The sequence below is a fragment of the Oryx dammah genome, unplaced genomic scaffold (genome assembly GCF_014754425.2).
Source record: "Oryx dammah isolate SB20612 unplaced genomic scaffold, SCBI_Odam_1.1 HiC_scaffold_2, whole genome shotgun sequence".
Classification (NCBI taxonomy): Eukaryota; Metazoa; Chordata; class Mammalia; order Artiodactyla; family Bovidae; genus Oryx; species Oryx dammah.
The window spans coordinates 13,242,157-13,262,629 of NW_024070186.1; the positions used below are offsets into that span (position 1 = coordinate 13,242,157).

The following is a 20,473-nucleotide window of genomic DNA, read 5'->3' on the forward strand; positions in this document are numbered from 1 at the left end:
CCCCGACAGGCTGCACAGCTCCAGTCCCTCCTTACTTTGTGGTCCGTGGTAGCCATGCAGTGGCCAGTCTTCTGCTTGTCCTTATGCTTCCCGTGGGGCTCTGTCACCCCCAGCAGGGTGCTCTCCGCCGCTGCTGCTGGAGCCGAAGGTAAAGAGAGAACTTCCAGCTCAAATTCGATCAGGTGGTATGTGGGTGCAGCCGGCAGACTGATGCTCGTGACCTTGTCGGACGACTGGACCCGGAGCAGCGTGTCAGAAACCTTTTCTAGGAAAGAGAAAAAGTGACCTTTGACACAGTGCCTCCGTTTCCTTGCTCCTTTCTCCTCTTGTAGATGACAGTCCCATAGTGAAGTTCCACCCAGCTCCTGCTGCGCGTACACATGTGCAAGGGTGTAACCAGGAAGGATTTCAGAGGAAGAGAGGAAAATCAGGAACAGAATCCCCTGAGACAAAGCAGCACTGCATGAAAGCTGTCTGGTAGAGCTGGGCTCAGAGAACGGTCACTGTGCTCAGTCTGAAGACAGAAAAGAGATCCCCCCTCACAGCCTACCTGAGAGGGCCTGTGTCCCAGCGTGATGTGGCCCCACCCCCTCCCACCACCAGACCAGCCCCCACTCAGGAAGAGTGCTGAATCCTTCCGGCTCCAACTTCAAGGCTGGGGACTGCTGGAGATGGGAATTTTTTAGGGCTTCCAACCAGTGCCTTCAAAGGTTGATTTGCTTTTGCTTTTGCAGAGGAAAGTTGAGGGGGGTGGAAGGAGGCTGGAGGCCACCAAGGCATCACCAGGGAGCACAGGCCAGGCGGTAATGCTACATCACAGACTTGTAGCAAGGCCCACACCACCTGGCTGCAGCGCACGGCACAGTTCTATGTCTATCCCCTCAAATGTCACACCATGTCTAGGCGCAGGGTTACTGTCCACCCACAGGTGGAACACTGCCAGGAGAGAGCTGCAAGGAGACAGGTCCTTGGATGCCACCTGAGGATGCGTGGATGACAGAGCCTTAGAACCTAATGGTGCGCACCAAGGCCAAAGACCCGCCTTCGCCCGTGAGGGCCCCTTACCTCTTGCGTTAGAGTAGATCACGGCTCTGTTCTCCTCAGGACACAGGATAAGCATCGCGTCTATGTTGCTGAGCTGGAGGCTATCCCCATTTTTTACTGTATAATGGCCAGTAGTGACAGTGAACTTGACCTTCTGAGGAATACCAGCCAAAAGGCTATCTAAAGGGAAAAAGACGGCAATTAGCATTGCTATCAACCAAGAGGACCAATGGAAGGCCTACTGTAAGTTAGAAGAGTGTGTTTTCTCTTCTAGAAAAGATCTGTTCACTCTAAATACTCCATCCATTCACTCAGTGGCCACCTGTCCACCCTCACTTCTCATCTCAATTACACAGACTGCAGAGCTGAGGGACCCTTGCCTGGAATAAGAGAATCTGTGCGCCTGGGGGAACCTCGTCACTACCTCGGTTCAGAAAGCTAGGGGTCATGGTGGCAACCATGTCTATGAGGGTCTTAAAATGTACCTGCTTGTCAGTTACTAAGAGAGAATCAGATAATAACGACACTAAAGAAAAAACTAATGAAATCGCATGTGCTGCGGCTATTCAGATTTTCCTCTGGCTTTTTCAGGTCAGGCCTCTTCCAGATCTTTGGTTCTGAAGCAGCTGGGCAGAAGACACAGCTACCTTTTCTCCTGGGTGGAAATGGAGGGGAAGGAATGGGCTGAGGTTTCTGAGAATCAGCTCCAGGGAAGGCCGAAGGAAGAAGCAAGAGACAGACACAGGGAGGAGGAACAGCTGACAAGAACCGGGGGTGGGGGGTGGGGAGAGGCGGTGAGCGAATCGCCGGAGGAGGGCGGAGGCACAAGCCAGCACCTCCCAGCCACAGGGCCCAGCCTCTCACAAAAGGTTCCCTGATGAAGAATCATTTGTGAGACTCTGTGCTCCACACCTGAGGGCCCTTCCAGGAAGTCAAGGGAGTAGTTTAAAAGTGTAAAAATGGGGAGTTTGGAGAGATTAAACAGCAAAAAAGCTTTCCCTGGTTTTTTTCCACAAATGGAAGAAATGAGCAAATAAATACATTGCTCCCAGCCATTAACTGAGACACTTAATCGTTAGTGTTTTACTAAAGTGCTATGTCGTCTTCAAGGACTTTATACCAAGTCCTCCTAATTTGAGAACTTAACAAAAAGGAAGCAGCACTGAATTTTCAAATGCCATGCCAGGGGTCAAGGTTAATCAACACTTTCAGTGGAAAAGACTTTTGATCACAGTATAGATTATAACTAAATCTAGCATTTAGCCTTTGGAATTCTAAGCAGGAAACTGTAATATTTACTGATTAAATTCTCTACAGCAGACATCAGCTGATTTAGCCAGCTTTTCTCTTATTTTTCGTATTTTCAGATACAGAATGTTTAGTAAACATGAAAGTAGCAATTACAGAAAAGCAAATATTCAGATAAACAAAAGAGCCACAGTTCCCAGGCAAAATCTCCACGATGCTCCCAACAGTGTCACCTAGAGAGGACACGGTTGCAGAGGGCTGGAATGTGATGCAGGAGAAAGCCTCCTCCTGTGTGCCTCCCTCCAGTAAAGGAGCAAAGCACAGCCCAGACACCTGCACAGCGCCCCGCCCACCCTAGGCCCCCTCACCGGCCAGTGGTTCCACAAGCAGCTGCGGCTCCTGTGAGTACACGTCGTACTGTACCAGCGGGTAGATGTGAGGAAGCACGAACCACACTGGGCCCAGCGAGGCACACAACTGCCGAAGTGTGTACGTTCCTGGCTCCCTGGCCTACGGGTAAGACAAGCATTGGCACAGTCGTCCCCACTTGTGACAACGAGCTTCTCAAGGGCAGGCTGAGCCATAGCCTCCGAAGGGACCACTATTCTCACCCTCTTCATCCTGCCGCTCTGTGCTAACATGTCTACATTCAGGCTCTTCAAAAGATCCCTCAGAATCTCCTAGTTGAGGTCTGGGTGAGTAACTGATGGTTAAGTTTGACTTGATGCTTCTAACAGTGCTTTCTCAATTTAACAAGCTTTATCTGTGGCATTCTCTTCTGGAAAAGGTAGTCAATGGAGACACGGAGCATGAAATTTAAGACCTGCTCCAGGACTAGACTGAAAACACACGTGGCAAACAGCGGTACTTTCCACCAACTCAGCCTCTGTGCAGGCTCAGAGGAACCAACAGAACGCGCTGTGCTGGCTGGGGGTGTGGGGGGAGATTCATATCGAGCGGACGGAAGAGACTGTTCTGACATCCATTTGAGCGGCCACAAAAGGAAAAGAAAGTTTCACGTGAAAGTGCTGCCTTTCAAACATCCTCATTTCAACAAATGAGGATGCATTTTAATATAAAGGGAAAAAGTCTAAAACCAGTGAGAACACAAATAATTATCTACGTTAAGAACTTTATGCACAACTCATCAACTGCCTTACAACTATGCAAGTATAGAAGATTTTTTTCAAAACACCAATCTGTTTTTCTGTAAGGATAAACCAGAGCCAGGCTAATGGAGCAGAGGCCACCACTGGACTCTCAGCTTCTCCAGATGGTGCTTGCAAGCACCCAAAGCCAGCTCCTGCTCGGCACATACCTGTGTCCTGAACGCGATGGTGTTGGGCCCCGGCTGCAGGGTCACGCCGGCACACCTCAGCACATGGGCCCCGTCCTCCAGAGCCAGGCCTGAGGACGCCTCCAGAGACGTGCTGCTCTCCTGCCTCCGCAGGAGCATGTGGACGTTCTTGCATATGATCCCTGTGGTGTTCAAGGAGTTGTCGGAAGGACTCCTCTCAAACATCTCATACAGCTCCAGCGCCGGGAGGCTGCTCTGGGATGTGGGAAAGGGTGAGGCCTCCACCGGGAAGTTAATAACCCCGTTGGCTGTCTTGTGCTTGGTGAGCCACTCGGCAGTCTTCCGGTAATTGTTCTTCTCGATGCTGAAGTGGACGTGGATGGCGATCTGCTCCACGTGGATGGGCACGGGCATCTGACTGCACACAGTTATCTCCACAGACAGGACGCCACCCACGTGGACCACGGCGTTGGCAGGGGTGAAGCGGAGATCGCGCAGCTGTGCGAAGGAGTGCATGGGGAGGGCGACCCTGTGACCTGTGGACGCACAGTACACGTTTCACTTCCCAGTCACACTGTCCAAGGCTCAGAGTCACGCTGGCCAGAAGCAGTGACGGGGGACAGAGACAGTTTGGACCCTCCTGACCCCATGCCACCTTCACACACCAAAAGGAGTTACTCTGTCAAAAGTAGTTACTTTGTAAAAAGCACAAGAGGAGCACATGCCCAGATACCTCCTGGAAATCATAAAACCTGAAGAAATTTAAGGTTTCTCACTCCCATTTTGGCAAACCCAAGGTAAATACAGGTCAACTAACTCCTCAATTTCAAAATGAGATTTGAAGTCCAAGTCCTAGAGCTGTTTCAGGAAGTCCACCATCCTCCCACCCACACAAGAAGTTCTCTAGTGAAGAGGCCCGAGTTTCCCCCTACATCTGGAAATAAGTAAGTCCAGGTGTGTGCCACCCTGGGAGCTCAGCCAAGGATGCGGGGAGTCAGGAGGGCAGCGAGTCTCAGCCCTCGGGCACCAAAGGGGCAAATCCACTGCACCCTCCACCAGCCCTGTGCGTCGAGAGAACCCACCAGGCCGCTGGACTGACCAGGAGGTGTTTATAAACACCCAGTAACTGAAGGCTGTGCTGAGATTGATGGTATAAAACCACAAGAAAACAGGGACAAGCACAGCAGAGCTTCTTCACGGAGAGGCCACGGAACGGTGGAAAAGTGGAAGTCCACGGTCTCACACACTGGAGACGTGGCACACAGCCCTGTGATGCCAGTATGGGCACCCTGAAGAAACTAACACGCAGACCAAGGCCACACTGGCCCTAAGAACCTCCAGATGGCTGTGTGTGAAGGGCGCCCAGCAGTCAAGGACCACATCAACCGGAGGCCCTGAGAACCCCTCCAGATGGCTGTGTGTGAGGGGCGCCCAGCAGTCAAGGACCACATCAACCGGAGGCCCAAACCTCTGGACACACTGACTTCCCAGTGGTCAGCAACAGCTGTGGACAGCATGTGATCCCCGCAGGGTGATGGTGACTGGAAGTGGCTCCCCGGGGGAAGTTATTTAGGGTTGGGTGAGGTCAGGGATGGTCATGCCCTTACAGGAGGATGCACCAGAGAGCCCCGTCTGTCTCTGAATCTATCTGTCTGTCTCCTGTCTCGTCTCTCCTCCTGCACCCCTGGTCATGGAAGGACGAGTCAGGGAGAGAGGAGGCCTCGTCAGGAGCCAGCCGTGAGGGCGTGGGTCCTCGGTGGTCAGCCTCCAGAAGCCATTTACACGGTCTGCGGCATCTTGTCACAGCCGCCGAGACACCCTGACGGAGACAGTGACTGTTTAAAAGAAACCCGCATCGTGATGAACTGAATGTGAGAAGCTCGATATTACCATAAACCTAATCTTACCACACAGCGATGTGTATAAAGTATATTTGCTAAGATACTCAGAAGCAAAGTCTTCCCGATCTACTGTCCTGTTGGACACGCCCACAAGGAAACAACAAACTTCAGAAGGTGAGATGGTCTGTGAGACACCTGGCTCGACTTTCAAAAGCCAGTGTCTTACAACCCACAACTGCTGAGGGGATGAGTGTGGTCCATCCACCCAATGGAATGTTATTCAGCCATGAAAGGGAATGAAATGCTGACACGTGTGGCACCACAGGCGAATCCTCAACGTGGGCTGTGTGAAATAAGCTGGTCACAAAGAACCACGCACTGTGTGGTTCCATTTACGTGAAACACCCATAACACGTATCCTCAGAGACAGAAGGCAGGCGAGTGACTCCCAGGAACTTGGCAGGGGGTGGGGTGTGAGAGAAGGTGGGGTTGGGAGAAGGTTGGGAGGAAATGAGTATGGGGCAGGCTGCTTTTGAGGGGAAAAAGTGTTCTAAACTTCACGGTGGTGTGGGCTGCACATACCTGTGACTAGAGTAAAAGCCACTAGGCTACACACTGCAAATGGGGCATGACATGATATGTGAATTCTATCTCAGTAAAACTTACATTTTAAAAGGTCAGTGTCTGGAAAAAAAAAGATGGGAAGATGGTAAAGGAGAATTGAGATGTAACAATCAAATGCAATATGTGATCCCTGATTGGACTAGTACAGGCCAGTGATTTTTAATATAAAATAATCATAAAAACACTGTTTGAGACAACGAGGGAGACCTGAAGGGGGCTAAGTGGAAGCCCGAGCCAGAACACCGTCCTTCTGTGGGCAGGGAGTTTAGGGGACCACTCTTGTTTTCAGAAGACGCGACACTGTCCCAAGGTGGAGTGGCCCTTGTGGTCTGGAGTGGCTCTGAAGTTCAGCAAAAAGAAAAAAGCAGGAAAATAGAGACACATGGGTGCTGCACAGCAAAATGTTAGCAACTGCAGAATCTAGGCGGTCAGTATACATCACCTATTATATACAGTGTTATTCTTTTTGCTTTTCTAGGGTATTTGACATTTTTCACAATAAAGTTTTTTAAGCCTTTATTGAATTTGATACAACACTGCTTCTGTTTTAAGGTTTGGGTTTTCTGGCCGAGTGCCATATGAGATCTTACTTCCCGTATCAAGACTGAACCCAAAGCCCCTGCACTGGAAGGCGAAGTCTTAACCACTGGACCACCAGGGATGCTCCTGTAACAAAGTTTCAGAAATGAGTCTCACCTGGGCTGTTCGTCTGCTGGCTGGCGAAGCTGAGGATCTCTCTGCAGAAGTACTCCCGCTCGTCCGTGGTCAGGTGCTGGTCGCTGGCCAGGAGGCTGCTGGTCTGAAGGTAGCTGGGTACAGAGTCAAGGAGCCGGAGAGGGCCACGTGGTGGGGCGCCGCACACACAGTCCCCAGTCCCGGGGGTGCAGCCGGCAGGCATGCCCCTTCCTCCAGGGCCCTCGGGACTGGCGCAGAAGTCAGGCAGGCAGACACCTGACCAGCCTCTACCCAACACGTCAAGGCAGGCTTCCCTCTCCTAATTACCAGGCACCTATGGACTTGCAACTGTGGGCACTGCTGCTGTACAGACAGACAGCAATGCTCCTACTCTGTGAGTGTACTCGCCTTAAAGGATACTTCTCAATCTGCCCAAGGCGCTTCTGACACTCGGCCAGCTGCTTCCTTGTGTGTGTGACTGGCAGCGCCCAGCCCTCAGCCAGGTAATTTTTCAAGGCTCCTTGAAGGTACATCTCTGCCTTCTGAGGAGACTTCTTCCTCCTTGCAAATCAACAAACAGAAGCTCTCATAATGGGTCACGATAATCAACAAACTCAGACCTTTCATGGCTTGCTCCCTACTCTTGGTGATCTCGGCGACACCACGACACTGGTGCCATCCGGAGTCCTCTTCTGACCACTGCCCCCCACCCAGTCCTCGAGGTGAGAAAGAACACAAAATCAGGAACACATAACCAAACCCAGGAAATGTGCCAGGCTGGTAACCCCACACAGGCTGTCTGTCCAGCATCCCACACTAGCTGAAGGGCCTTCAGAGTTCAGTCTCTGGATAAGAGTGTGAGGGCATCACTTATGACTTCAAGCTGCTGTGAGGCCGCCAAGCATGAAGGAAGGGGAAGGTATCTCCTCACAGGCACAGAAGCAGGTATGAAGGAAGCTAGAAACCTGGGCTTGGAGCCACCCCAGCTCCTGAAGACAGACCAAACCAGAATGGTTTCCATGAACCAACCAATGGGAGCTTGGGCCAACTCCAAAACGCAGGCCAATGCTCCGAACAGGTTTCAAAGATTTACAGAGAACTATGAAGGATTTAAATAGCAACACATATCACATAAAAGAACATCTTCCCAGGCCCAATTTAAACCTCAAGATATTCAGAACAAACCAAAGTTTAAAATACGATTAGTGAAGCTTGCCCGAGCTTCATTGACAACACAGATGCCCTGGCCTTTCCCAGAGGGCTTGGGACTGCTGATCTTGCAGGATAAAGGCCAACAATGAACAAGCATCTGCTCTCCTGGCATCTTGGGAAAACATCTTAGTCCTCAGGACCTTACTCTGAAATAGTAAGAGTTCCCAAATTCTCAAATTTCAAGCCTATCAAATTACCTATGCCAGTTTTTCTGGACTTCTGGTCCTCTCTCATCCTGTCATTTAAAGGCTCCAGAACCTTCCATACTTCTTCAGTTAGCATCTCCAGCCAATGATTTGTACACTGTAGTGCAGGATGGGAGACCACTGCCACTCAGCCCCCAGAGACGCAGGCTGAAGGTCACCCAGCTGGCTAGTCCACAGTGACACCAGAACCAGGACCCAAGTCTCCCGTTAGCAGGCCAGCGTCACCCCACCGCAGTGCCAGCCTCAGGGGGCTGAGCTCACAGCATCTGAGGACATGGCTTCTCTGTTCCACTAACCAATAATAACTCACTCCTCAGGACACCAGATGGAGACTCAAGAGACCCCACCTCAGCTCTGTGACTGCTGGCTGCTCCAACCACACCTGAAACATCAGGACGTTCCCTTAGATGATCTACTAACCCCTTCCCTGCCTACTCAACCAGTTACAATAAACTATTCTTTCCTGTTTCACCTAATAAAATGACAAACTGTATATATCCAGATACCACTTCAAACACATACTTCTTTTGAGAAAACAACCATCTTTTCCCTCATAACTTGTATCTTTTCCAGTGCTTTGAATTAGCAGCTGCATTCCCAGCCAGGGTTCTTCTCTTTGATAGGCTATTTACCAAATACGTATGAAATATACCAGGTTTTGAGTCTTTTCTCTGGAATCCAACTCGGAAGCTGGAGCCAGATGAGAAACGTTCACCGTCTCTGTGCACTCCGGCTCCCGGGCATTCACAGCTCAGCCCTCTCTCGTGGAGGTGACACATGCATGTACCCCACGTCACTGACCTCGGGGGACACTCACGAGCGAGCAGGAAAAACGATGTAGCACACACACCATATACTGCATACAACAGGGCACACATTATCTACATATGTGTAACATTTATGTAACAGTTCACCAAATTAATTAAACAAACACAAAGATTGGTAACAATTACTATGGTTAATAAACTAAACTCTGGTATTCAGAAGGAATCGTCTGGAAAAATGATAATGTTTGGTTAACAGTTTACATTTTCATTCTACAAAGTTAGGTATACTTCATATTAACTCCTACATAACAAACCTCTTACTACACATGGGAGATGTCTGAAATTCAGAGAAAAGTTCAAAATCAATTACATGTAAAACTCTGCCAGATCCTTTCCAACAAGCTTAGCAGATCGAATCCTCCCAATACTCGTGAACATTTCGATGGTGGCGTGGGACAAGTCCTGTGGAAAAGCAAAGACCGAGTAACTCTGTACTTCAAATTTAATGCTATACAGACCCGACATTCATTTACCCAAAGCTGAAGCAAAAGACTTCCTTATTAATACAACAATTTTTTACTCTGGATCTTTTCCTGTTATTCGCATTTTTACAAAACAGTGATTTATGCAAAGTCATCAACTTGTATATAAACTATGAAGCATAGTAAGAAAGAAACATAAACTCAGCAGGCATAGAATAATTTTTTTCAGTGTATTTTCCACATGCAGGTAACATTTTTAGCGTTTTTTTCACTCTGAGTAACAGAGGCAACTGTCAGATACTCTTCAATTAACCATGACTTGGGAACACAGGTGGTCCACTGCTTTCTAAGACTGCCCAAATTTAAGTCCTTTAAAATCAAGTATAATAAGCCCTGTTCAGGTTCAAACTGTTCCTCTGTATACAGAAAATCAATCACTAGCCTTATGGCACCCCACTCCAGTACCCTTGCCTCGAAAATCCCACGGACAGAGGAGTCCTTGGGACTTCCAGGCTGCAGTCCATGGGGTCGCTGAAGGTCGGACATGACTGAGCGCCTTCACTTTCACTTTTCACTTTCATGCATTGGAGAAGGAAATGGCAACCCACTCCAGTGTTCTTGCCTGGAGAATCCCAGGGAGGGGAGGAGCCTGGTGGGCTGCCGTCTATGGGGTCACACAGAGTCGGACACAACTGAAGTGACTTAGCAGCAGCAGCAGCAGCAGCCTTTCTTACAATTTTTGCTCTACTGAATGAGCAATCCCATGGGGAACAGAACAATAAATATCCAAGGATGCTTCTATGCCTAATTATGGCACTGTGGATACTGACCCACCAACTACTCCAGGTGCATCCACAACTCCCTAGGAAACTGAGGAAACTTAACAGGCCAGCAAGGAGGAGGTCCATGACACCAGCTCACTCCCAATCCGAAATGCTACAAAGGTAGCAAAGTCTCAGAGACAGGCCCTCTGCCACCAGTGGACAGGGAGCACTTGAAATACTTACTAAGTAGTGCTTTTCAAAAGCTTCTACTGATGATAACGCTTCTTTGAGTTTCTTATAAGGACTCTGAGCTGTGTTGGCTTAAACAGAAAAAAATAAGAATCCTTATTCATCTTCATTACATCCAGTCATGACTTTATGTTCAGCCTTAAATGTCACAGGTACAGGACTTTGTCTGATGCTTGCGGAAACTACCAACACACCCATGTCAGCTGAAACCACACTACTACTCGCGTTCTTGTCCAGTTAATATACTCATGAAATAGTCTAAACACTTCGTGCAATGCTTTTATCTTTAACTAGGGCTAGAAGTCGTTAAGCGTGTATTACAAATCCTACGATGAATTGAATTACTTTCTGAATGCTGTGAAGTGGTCTCAGGCTGAAATAGAGCAACACACACATCACGCGCTCTCCCTGAGGAACTGATCCAAGCCAGCGGGGTCCCCTCAGGTCACTAGGTGCGCTTCAGTCAGCACCAGCCCTGCTAACTCGCACTCACCATTACGCTAAAAGGATCAGCAATGCTCCTTTCAAAGGGCTCTATCACCTAGGAGCAATTGACTCAATAAGAGGACTTGTCTGGCCATATTATCAGAAAAATAAATCACCTGTAACTGGGGGAGATTGGTGCATTTAAACTTCATGAGGGCTGTACAAAGTCCTGACCAGCTCAATATAAGCCTACCAGAAACTCAGACACAGTTTTAAGAACTCTTATACTTTCCTGAACTATTTCTGACATCTCTTTATGTGATTAAAGGGTAAAATAGCCCGTGTCTTAATCTGGTCAGCTAATAATGAGTATAATGTCCCAAATGGTGAGTAGTTCTATTGCCAGAATCTGAGTTATACGTGCCAAGCACAGCCCACGTTCTCGGTGCTTTTGGGTACATTTCAAAAAGTACCTGTCTCAGGCCGCTCGGCTCCCAAACCTGCCAAAAGATCCACGGTCCTATTGAGGTCCTCTGAGTTAGGTCCCTTTTCTGACACAAGTCCACAGAGATAGCCCAGGGACTTCAGCTGTTGAGATAGACCCCAAATATCAATTAATCTGCTATAAGAATGAGTAAAGAATTTACAAATTTAAAGTTAACATCCATCTAAATGCAAGAAACTTAGCTTTCCTTCCCAAAACATTCTTAACTGGATATAAAAACACATCTTGCTATGATCCTTCCAAACTGAACCCTTCTACACAATCATCCCAGGAGTGCCTCTGACTCTGGTCATTCCCAAGCTGCAAGCCCCCCACTCTGCACTGCCACCAAGCTTTCCTGCTGCCACACGGGACCACTGTGCTCATCTGATTTCTGCATGGGCTTCACGCTCACCCTCCTTGTCTCCACCACCCTCATTCCTGGAGCAGAAGTCCACCTTTAGCATGAGCACAGCAAATGTCTGACATCTACTGGAGTCAGACACTGGCAGGGACCCACCGCGTCCATGTTGCTAGTGGACGCCCCTGAAGCAGCCAGAGCCACAAGGAGGGACCATGTGTGCAGCACTTCCCCAACAGCGAACTCCATCCCCACCCTGGGGGCACAGCCCAGACAGGCTCCCTCTGCACTCTGCAGCTACCTTCTCCGTGGCGTAGCTCCACAAGCCCACGGTGTGGGCAATATTCGAGTCTATCTGCGCCCGGTCACAGCACCCTTCTATCCTCTGCAGCACCTCCAGGCAGCTCAGGAACACCCAGCAGTCCAGGGCACCAGGCGGCACGGAGACCTGGGGGCACAGGCGTGGGCGGTGAGGAGGGTGCTCGGGGAAGCCCCTCACATCAGCCACCAAGAGTCTGCACAACCACAGGGAAGAGAAAGGGGCATAACAACAAGGGCAGTGGCTCAGCTACAGGAGGAAGGGCCGTCTGTGCCCAAAAGCACTCAGTGGCTCACACTCCTGATGATATGGATGGCCTCAGCAGGGGTTTGATCTCAGCAATGTACTCAAAAGCTTATTAAAGATATCTGCCTGCAAGAAGGCCGACTGTCAGCACGTACTCTAGGCTTGGAAACTGGTCACTTCTCCATTCAAGAGCACACAGTGTGAAGGTGGGAAGCTAAGACCTCAGAGGACCATTGGAAAACATTTCAGATCATATATCAACACAGAAATCTGAGTATTAAGTAGATATTTGATGGTATTTGAGGACTGCTATTAATTTTTTAGGTGTAATTATGTTTGTAAAAATGGATGCCTGTTGCTTGGGGATATAATAAACACTGTACTGTCAGATATTCAGAAGTATCTACTGTATGTGATCAGTTCTATGGTGGGCTTTCCTCTACACTTCAGGGTCTTTGAAACAGGAGTGTCTCACAATTGACAGCACCTTCACGCCCACACCTGGCAGTGCAAGCTGCCTTTTCGGGGGCACTGACGTCATGAGGTGTCTCACAGCTGGGGCCCCAGCTCTGGTGAGACCCACCAGTTGATCCTAGTCACAACAGGGACTAAGAAGTGATACCACATCAGCTGACGGGGGGAGCTGCACAAGCTGACGAAACCAACTTCTGTAAGAAAGCTTCTTCAACACACCCTGAGCATACACAGGACCTGGCACCAGCTGGAGAGACCCAGAGAATGCTATTAAACGCTCCCACACATGCTCAATTGCCCAGTCTTTGAAAAATGAGACAAACTACTTAGATCCTTTAAATGAAACATCAGTATGGAAAATAACGACATGATCAGAAGCAACTTTCATAAGGTGATAAAGTGGTATGACTCTCTTGTCCAGACAAGGGACCAACCTCAAAGGGATGCGGAGAGCTGGCCAGTGGGATGCAGTTCAGGGACCCTGTCCAAAGCACATACCCCCCTGAGTCGAACTACGGTGCTCCACAGGGGGCGAGGCTGAGGAGTACCAATGGCCCACAGGGGTCTCACCCAAAAGCCACATACCTTTAGACGGTGGCAGGCTGAGTTCCTCTGATGGCCACCCACCCCAGTGCCCCACGCCTGACAAAGAGCAAGCCCTGCCTCCCACAAGGGACAAGCCCTAAGCAAGCTCAAGGCTCCGCCAGTCCACCTGGAGCCCAGCGGCATTCTCGGCATCTGGACACTTCATGTACCCTAAAGAGAAAGACACTGAGTGCCTTCCCATAGACTTCGGGGCCCTCTGGATAAACTCCTTTGTGAACAACAGACTTTTTAAAACTAATTTCTTCATAAACATTCTTTACCTTTCTTCAAACCTCTCTCCTTTTCTGATATCAGTATTATTGGTCATGGCAAGAGCTGTCTGACCATTTTCCAAGCATAAAATTAAAGACATTCTTTTGTCTTTTCTAAACCTATGTTTTAAAACATAATGCAAATGCTGAAAACACCAGTGTCCTATATGGACCACAATGGGGCCATGCCTACCACACACCTCCCAACACGCCACTGGTGCCTCCTCGTGAACCTGTACACACGAGATCAACACGCAGGCACGTCTTGGGTCTGACTCCTCCAGCTCGACTCTGCGTCCACAGCCTCAGCCACTCCAAGTTCATTGATTTCTGCCGCCACACCCGTCTGCTGTCCGTGCAGACAGCAGTGACTGCTTCCCTCGTACAGGATGGACATTTGGGTTATTTCCAGGGTCTGGCAGTTACGGTAAGGCCACCACGAGCGTCCCTGCACTGCCTCCTGGACAGAGCAGGAACAAATCATCGGCTCACGGGCAGCACAGGTTTGGCTCCAGCAGATGCTGCCAAATAGCTTTCCTAAGATGGGTGCCCACTCCTACTCTTCCTGTCAAGGAAAGAACTCCAGGTACTCCCTGCTCTCACCAACACTGATCAAGCCCTTCCACTTTAGCCACTTGAGGGGAGGTGGTAGATTTCACTGTCATTTTAGTTTGCGTTTCTCTATAATGAATGAGACTGAGCACCTTTTCATCTGCTTACTAGCCAACTGGATATCTTCATTTGCCTACCTTCTATTGATTTTTCAGTCTTTTAAGCTGATTTGTAGGGGTTCTTCCCATACTCTGGGTAAGAGTCCTTCTTAACTATACAGCTTATGGACCTTTGTCCCCTTCTGGCTGCCCTGTCACCCCCTCTCCGTGGTGCTGATTGATGATGAGAGGCTCTGATTTCCAGGCTGCCTATTTTCCACAGTCTTCCCTCCTGGCCCAAGCCTTTCTGTCCTACTTAAGCAACATTTGCTAATCTCAAGGTCATAAAGATACTTTCCCACATTATCTTTCAGAAGCCTTGCTTTATCTTTCATAAAATAATAATTATTTGTGGGTGGTATGAGATTCAGTTGACTCAGACCCATTTATTCATTGAATCCATTTATATTCCATTTATTCAAAGTCTACCCCAGTGCCTTTGCTCCACCTCACGTTTCTCCCCAGGTCTCGGCCGAGTCTCCAACCCTTCTCCACATCTCCTCCTAACCGGGAGCCTCTCTCTGCCCTCACCTCTCACAGCACCCCAGCTTTCAACCCAAGGGTGGCTCCCCACTAGTTGTAGAATAAAAGCCAACTCTCAAGGTGATGTATGCTTTCAAACCTGGCTTCCAAGACCTCTGGAGCCTCACCTCCATGTCCTGTCTCAGCCCTAAGTTCTACCAAGACTAAGCTCCTCAAGAGTTCCTTCTCAACAGTGAGTTCTCTGCCTGGAACTCACTCTGCCCGCCACCCAGGCCATGTCCACCTGGTGGGTCCGGACTCAGCTCACGGGGTGAGGAGGGGTGATGTTGGTCTGTCGTGCTTGCTGCTAAAAACACAGCTCCTAGAGTGAGTGCTTGGCTAGCACAAAACAGGTGCTCAATGAGTAACTGCTGAATGAATGAAACTTTAAAACCCAGCTCACACAAGACCACCTCTTGACTGCCACCCCCAGACACGTCAGGTAGTGTCCATGTGCCCACGCAAGCTGCCCCTCTTTCCTCGATTCCACACCCACCCACCCACCCACCCCACCCTGGAATAGCTTGCTCTGATGGCCCGGCAGCTCTGGGCTCTGACAGCCCACTCACACAGCTGGCTCTGTGCACAAACTGTGGGTTTCTTGAGGTTAAGCAGGACTCGTTTGTTCCTCATGTATGGGCCCTCTCTCCCCTCACCACTGTGTGTAGTCAGCTGCTTTCTGAACGGTGCTGGGCAGTTCCTTCTCTAACCCTTGCGCCCTCTTCCTGAGGCTCATCGGCTCTTATCGCTATCAGCGCCTTCCCCGGTTTCCTCCTGCTCCGTCCACTCCCACTCCTCTCACAGTTCGAGTCCTCCCTCAGGGCTCAAGGTCAAATGATGAGCAAGTACTCGAGGACCCTGAGGTTCGCTCCTCTGCAAAGCCTCTGCTCTGTCCTCCATGGGGCCTTAACCCAGGAATGCCAACGCCAGCTGGCAGGCTTGGATGGCAGGCCTTGTCCATCCTGGTCAGCCTGCAGCTTCTCCCACACACAGTCTGGGCGTGGGCCTCTCATGCACAGCCCTGGCCAGGCTCTAGATCCTGAAGAGTCCTGATCTCTCTTGGCCAGCCCTGTCTGTGAACATAATCAGAACCTATGCTGATAAAAGACAAGCCAGTACTGAGAAAAACACAGTAACACAGAAATCCTTTGGGTAGTCATTGTAACAAATATAAAGCGACATTCTAGAAAATATCTTCCTTATACTGTCCTCACTCACCAATCTGGTAAAGATGGAAATATATACACATATTGCTTTTTTTCTTACCAAAGATGCAGGAAAAGAGTATTACAGTGCAACTAAAAATGGGATGATCTTTCTAGAAGGCAATTTGATGATGTACACTGAAAGCGTTAAAGACAAATGCAGTCTTGAACTAGCCATCCTACGTGTGAACGCACTGAATAAGGGGGATGGACAAGGATAAACACTCCTGCAATGGCAGACACTGCTGAACAATCCCAAAGTCCAAACAGTCCTTCTACACACAGAAAGGCCGCAGACCAAAAAGAGAACCTCTTACTTTAGAATACGCAATGACATTTTCTTCTGCAGATCTGTCTGTATTTTCCAAATTTATGCAGGGAATACACTAGACTTTTGGTAAACGGGTGAGGGGGCGGTTAAATGTTTAGACAACAAAGAGATACTCTGTGACGGAGTCATCTGAGCCCCCACAGACCTGATGCAACTTTAGGGCTATTGCTCCTGATGCCAGCAGCGCTGTGAGCAGGCGCCCTTTCCACGTTCACACACTGCCAAGCCGGGAGCTGGCCTCCTGCTTCAGCAGGCACCGCCGGGGGTGACGACCCCCAGGCCGCACCACAGAGATGGCATCTGGCCACCTCAGCGTCCCCTACTCTCAGAGAAGATACTATAAATCAACTGATGCACCAACCAGGAAGTCACCATGACTTGCTTTACAAACCACAAAGAGCAAACACAGGCATTTTCTGCAAAAGAAACATCACAATAAGAAATGCACAAAATGGTTGCAATACATACGCTTTTGGCTTAAAAAGGATAAATGACCAAACCTAACCCTAGAAGCACCACATACTGGCCCAGCCTGCAAGCTGCGTGAGGACTGACTCTGCAGTGGCAGTTCTGCCCAACTCTGTGTGGGGGAACCCAAGGCCCTACGCTGGCCTCAGGCCATGGACATGATTGTCAACAGCAATCACCAAGAAGAAAGCTAGCAGACACAGGAAATGAGTTCTAGTTTTGAGAGCGGAATCAAATATGCAGAAAAAATAAATAATTTTGAGTCTTGAATTTTCATTGTCTCCATAAAAATTTAAAGAAATTCTAAGAATAAAACTCATCCGCTTTATTGCCAACCACAAAACTTCCTTAAGATATAAGGACCACCCTCAGCTCCCAAAACAACCTAGAGAGAGAATCTCAGATGAGAAAGTAGAGAGAGGAGTTCTGTGCCTGATGCCCCACATGCCCTCTCCAGTGAGAACACCATCACTAAGTCCTGAAGAGCCCTCCTGGGTGACCCCAATTTGAAGGTGCCAAGGCTGGACTGCTTGGGCTCTTAATACACTCCCCTGTTTTCCCCTGATCCACTAACAAGAGAAAATCTCACAGTTAGTAAATCTCTAGGCCCCATGAACACAGGCGGCCCTGTCCCATTAATGAAGCAGCCCCGTCAGCCCTGGAATCTGTACAACTAGAGTGGAACAGCCAAAGGAGATTATCTCAACCTACTCGGTGACAGGTGGCCACAAGAACGTCACCTCAAGGTGGAAAGTGTTCTTTTTTCCTCATGTGCTCAGTTAGATGTCCAAAGAAGAAAAATAATTTGATAAAAAGTCCTAAATTCTCAAGTTTGTGACTCAGCTAGGCTAGGCATCTCTTCTTTAGAAATTAGCAAAACAGTTTATCTTATTGAGTCTGTTATTTAGCTTTTTAGGGAACATAAAACAGAAATGTCTATGATATGAAAACTACCCCTACCACCAGTGCCCTGGGTCTTCATTAACTGAGCCCCCAGAGCCCTGGTGTGGAGCCCAACAGAAAGGACTTCAGTCTGCCGGGAGGATCTGAGTCTGTGACAAGTTAATTATGTTACCTGTAAGTCACCTAACCACTCCTACACCCACTTTCCTCCTTTATAAAATGGAATTAGACCACCCTCTCAGTTCTTAACCAGGGAGTGGGAGTGGGTGCCTAAGAATCCTCTGAAAGTGTATGTAACATTTGGAGTGTGTATATGTGCAGTTTCCCATGTAAAGAGGTCACTATAACAAAAAAGGTGAGAACCCCCGGAACAGACAGTCAGTCATTAGAGCTCCCCTACCTCACTAAAATGTTTACAACGCTACGGGCAGGAAAAGAGTCCAGAGCCCCGGAGGATATTAATCTAGAAAAACAAGTGTTTCACTACAAATGAATACCTTCAAGCTAACTGTGTTCCTTCATACATGCATGGCACACGTGTGTCTGTAACGTACCTCCATTAAACTGTGAGCTACTGCTTAACGTGCACAGCGTGCTGTGTGTCACTCACATTGTTACTGGCGTGCTCGTGTGCAAATTCATGTATCTGAAAGGACAGCTCTGAAAGAAAACAATCACTACCTGTGAAACCTGGTTCTGCGTGTCCCCCAGGTGAGTGATCTCGATCAGTGAGGCCCAGCTCGCACAGAGCAAGCCAGGCTTACCGTAAAAATTATACTGAGAAACTGATCTAGGAGGCTCGCTGTGGGCCAGTGTGAACTGCACTGTGCTGAGAGCAGAAGTTGTATTTTCTAGCAATTACTTAATCAGTTTCTACGCCAACAGTCAGGAAGCGGGTAAATGCGGAAAAGAGACGACTCACTTCCAAGAGCTTCAGCTCCTGCACACAGCTGTGCAGCAGTTCTAGGGCGCGCTGAGCCACCTCCCACGGCCTCTGCAGGAAGAGGAGCAGGGTGCACTGGCGAGAGAACAGGTAACTGCGCAGATCTAACAGGGTGGCTTCTTGCCTCTGTATCAATTCGCGCTTCTCCATATCTATGGGCTTTCGGAGGATCAATCCATTCCAGCTCTTCACCGGCTGGCAGAAAAAAGTCAGCCAGTTGGCACCATCTAAACAAACACACATCGTGAAAGGCGCTGACTGCAGATTCCTTCACCTCACTGCGTGGGACTGTGAGCCCTAGGGGACTGAAGGGCGGCCCAACTGCTGTTCGGCCCAAAGCGCCAGCCCCCCCTTGAGGCTGTGGGGAACCCAGCAAGGGACACAGGACAGGGTGCTCACTACAAGGACACCCACTCGGCAGCTGGCATGGGGCGACAGGACAGAGGCCACAAGGCACAACGCCGTTCCAGGCCCTGAAGGTCGTGAACAAGCCAGGATGTGACCAGGCCACCGGGCCGAGGGTCGGGGACACCTCAGGCTCCACCATCAGTCACCCGGGAGGAGGCATGAGGCCCAGGTGGGAGCGTGCTATCAGGTTCCTCCCTACCATGTGCCGGAGAGCAGCCTGGCCACGGGACAGTCTTTATCTTCTTTCATCTCCACACTCTTCCTGACGTGTTTAAGCCTCCTGCCTGTCTGCCACTCAACCCTGTCAACACCCGAGTCCAGCTCCCAGAGGAAGGGCCAGCAGGCATAAGGAAGATGTAGCAGTGGGAAGCAGAGGGAACCTCCTCTAACAGTCAGAGATTTCCAACAAGGCTCCCCGATTCTAACAGCCCAAAGACTCAAATATGGTTTTAAATTAAACACAAGCATCTACAATAACAGGGTCATTCAATCTAATGGAAAAAAACTTTTTAATCTACCTTTCTCTCTCACAGCCACCTCCCTGGAAGTCCACATCTACACTGGCATGGTTGTACTGCTTCATGGCTGCAGGGCCAGCAACGGCAACAGCCTCCCTCACCTGACCTGAGCTGAGACTCAGCGGCTCACTGCCCATAAAGTGAGGTGTCCCCCCGCCGTCAGGCCCTTCCTCAGCAGATCCCTCCGCTGGGGCCCCATCCCCAGCACTTTCCTGGCTCCCCCGTTTGGTCAGGCCTCTCTCAGAGGGCCTCTTAGGCCCCCATCTGACACTAACCAGCCTTACCGCCACCGTCCCCCACACCTGCATCTTCTGCCCAGCCTGCACTTGCTACCCTCACTACCTGACTCTAGGTGACATACTTGTTTTTCCATATGTCTCCCTTTCATGTAAACTCCATCAAAGGAGGAATTTTGTTGTGTTCCTTACTGTATTTAGAACAGGGAGAGCTCTCAAGAAGTATGTGTATGAATGAACAAAAATGAACCACCTAATCATGTCACTGTAAAAGCTGGTCCGGGCTTACTTTTGGATTTTAAATTGCCCCAGGTTTATTTTAAAACCAAGAGAACAAAGAAACTATGTGATATATAATGTAAGAAACATGTAAGCTATCTGAGACACACACACACACACATATATATATATATATATATACACACATATATATATGTATAATATGGGTATGAAAGATATAAGAAATGTAATTTAACTCCCTTTAAGTTTTCAAAATCTAATTAGTAAATTGCTTTAGTTCTATGCTTTTGTCTGTGTCTCAGCAAAGTAAGAGATCCAAAGCTGAATTGCATGAAAACTGCCTGGAAGTGGGCCTCAGTGGGTGACATCGCATCACTCTGAGAACCAGGGCGGGGCCCACAGGCCAGGGGGGC

The 20,473-nt window shown here is 49.2% G+C and overlaps 1 protein-coding gene across 2 annotated transcripts in view; it reads right to left on the reverse strand.

Moving 5' to 3' along the window:
* TRAPPC10 (trafficking protein particle complex subunit 10) overlaps nt 1-20,473 on the reverse strand; it is a 75,305-nt gene that overhangs the window by 16,814 nt on the left and 38,018 nt on the right. For both annotated transcript variants that reach the window (XM_040266867.1, XM_040266875.1), the window contains 11 exons: nt 18,638-18,885; nt 11,982-12,128; nt 11,309-11,423; nt 10,404-10,480; nt 9,285-9,376; nt 7,150-7,290; nt 6,751-6,863; nt 3,611-4,125; nt 2,661-2,802; nt 1,066-1,224; nt 36-265 (listed from right to left, as the gene is read on the reverse strand). In XM_040266867.1, the coding sequence (XP_040122801.1) occupies nt 36-265; nt 1,066-1,224; nt 2,661-2,802; nt 3,611-4,125; nt 6,751-6,863; nt 7,150-7,290; nt 9,285-9,376; nt 10,404-10,480; nt 11,309-11,423; nt 11,982-12,128; nt 18,638-18,885 (1,979 nt within the window). The remainder of the gene's footprint in view (nt 1-35; nt 266-1,065; nt 1,225-2,660; nt 2,803-3,610; nt 4,126-6,750; nt 6,864-7,149; nt 7,291-9,284; nt 9,377-10,403; nt 10,481-11,308; nt 11,424-11,981; nt 12,129-18,637; nt 18,886-20,473) is intronic.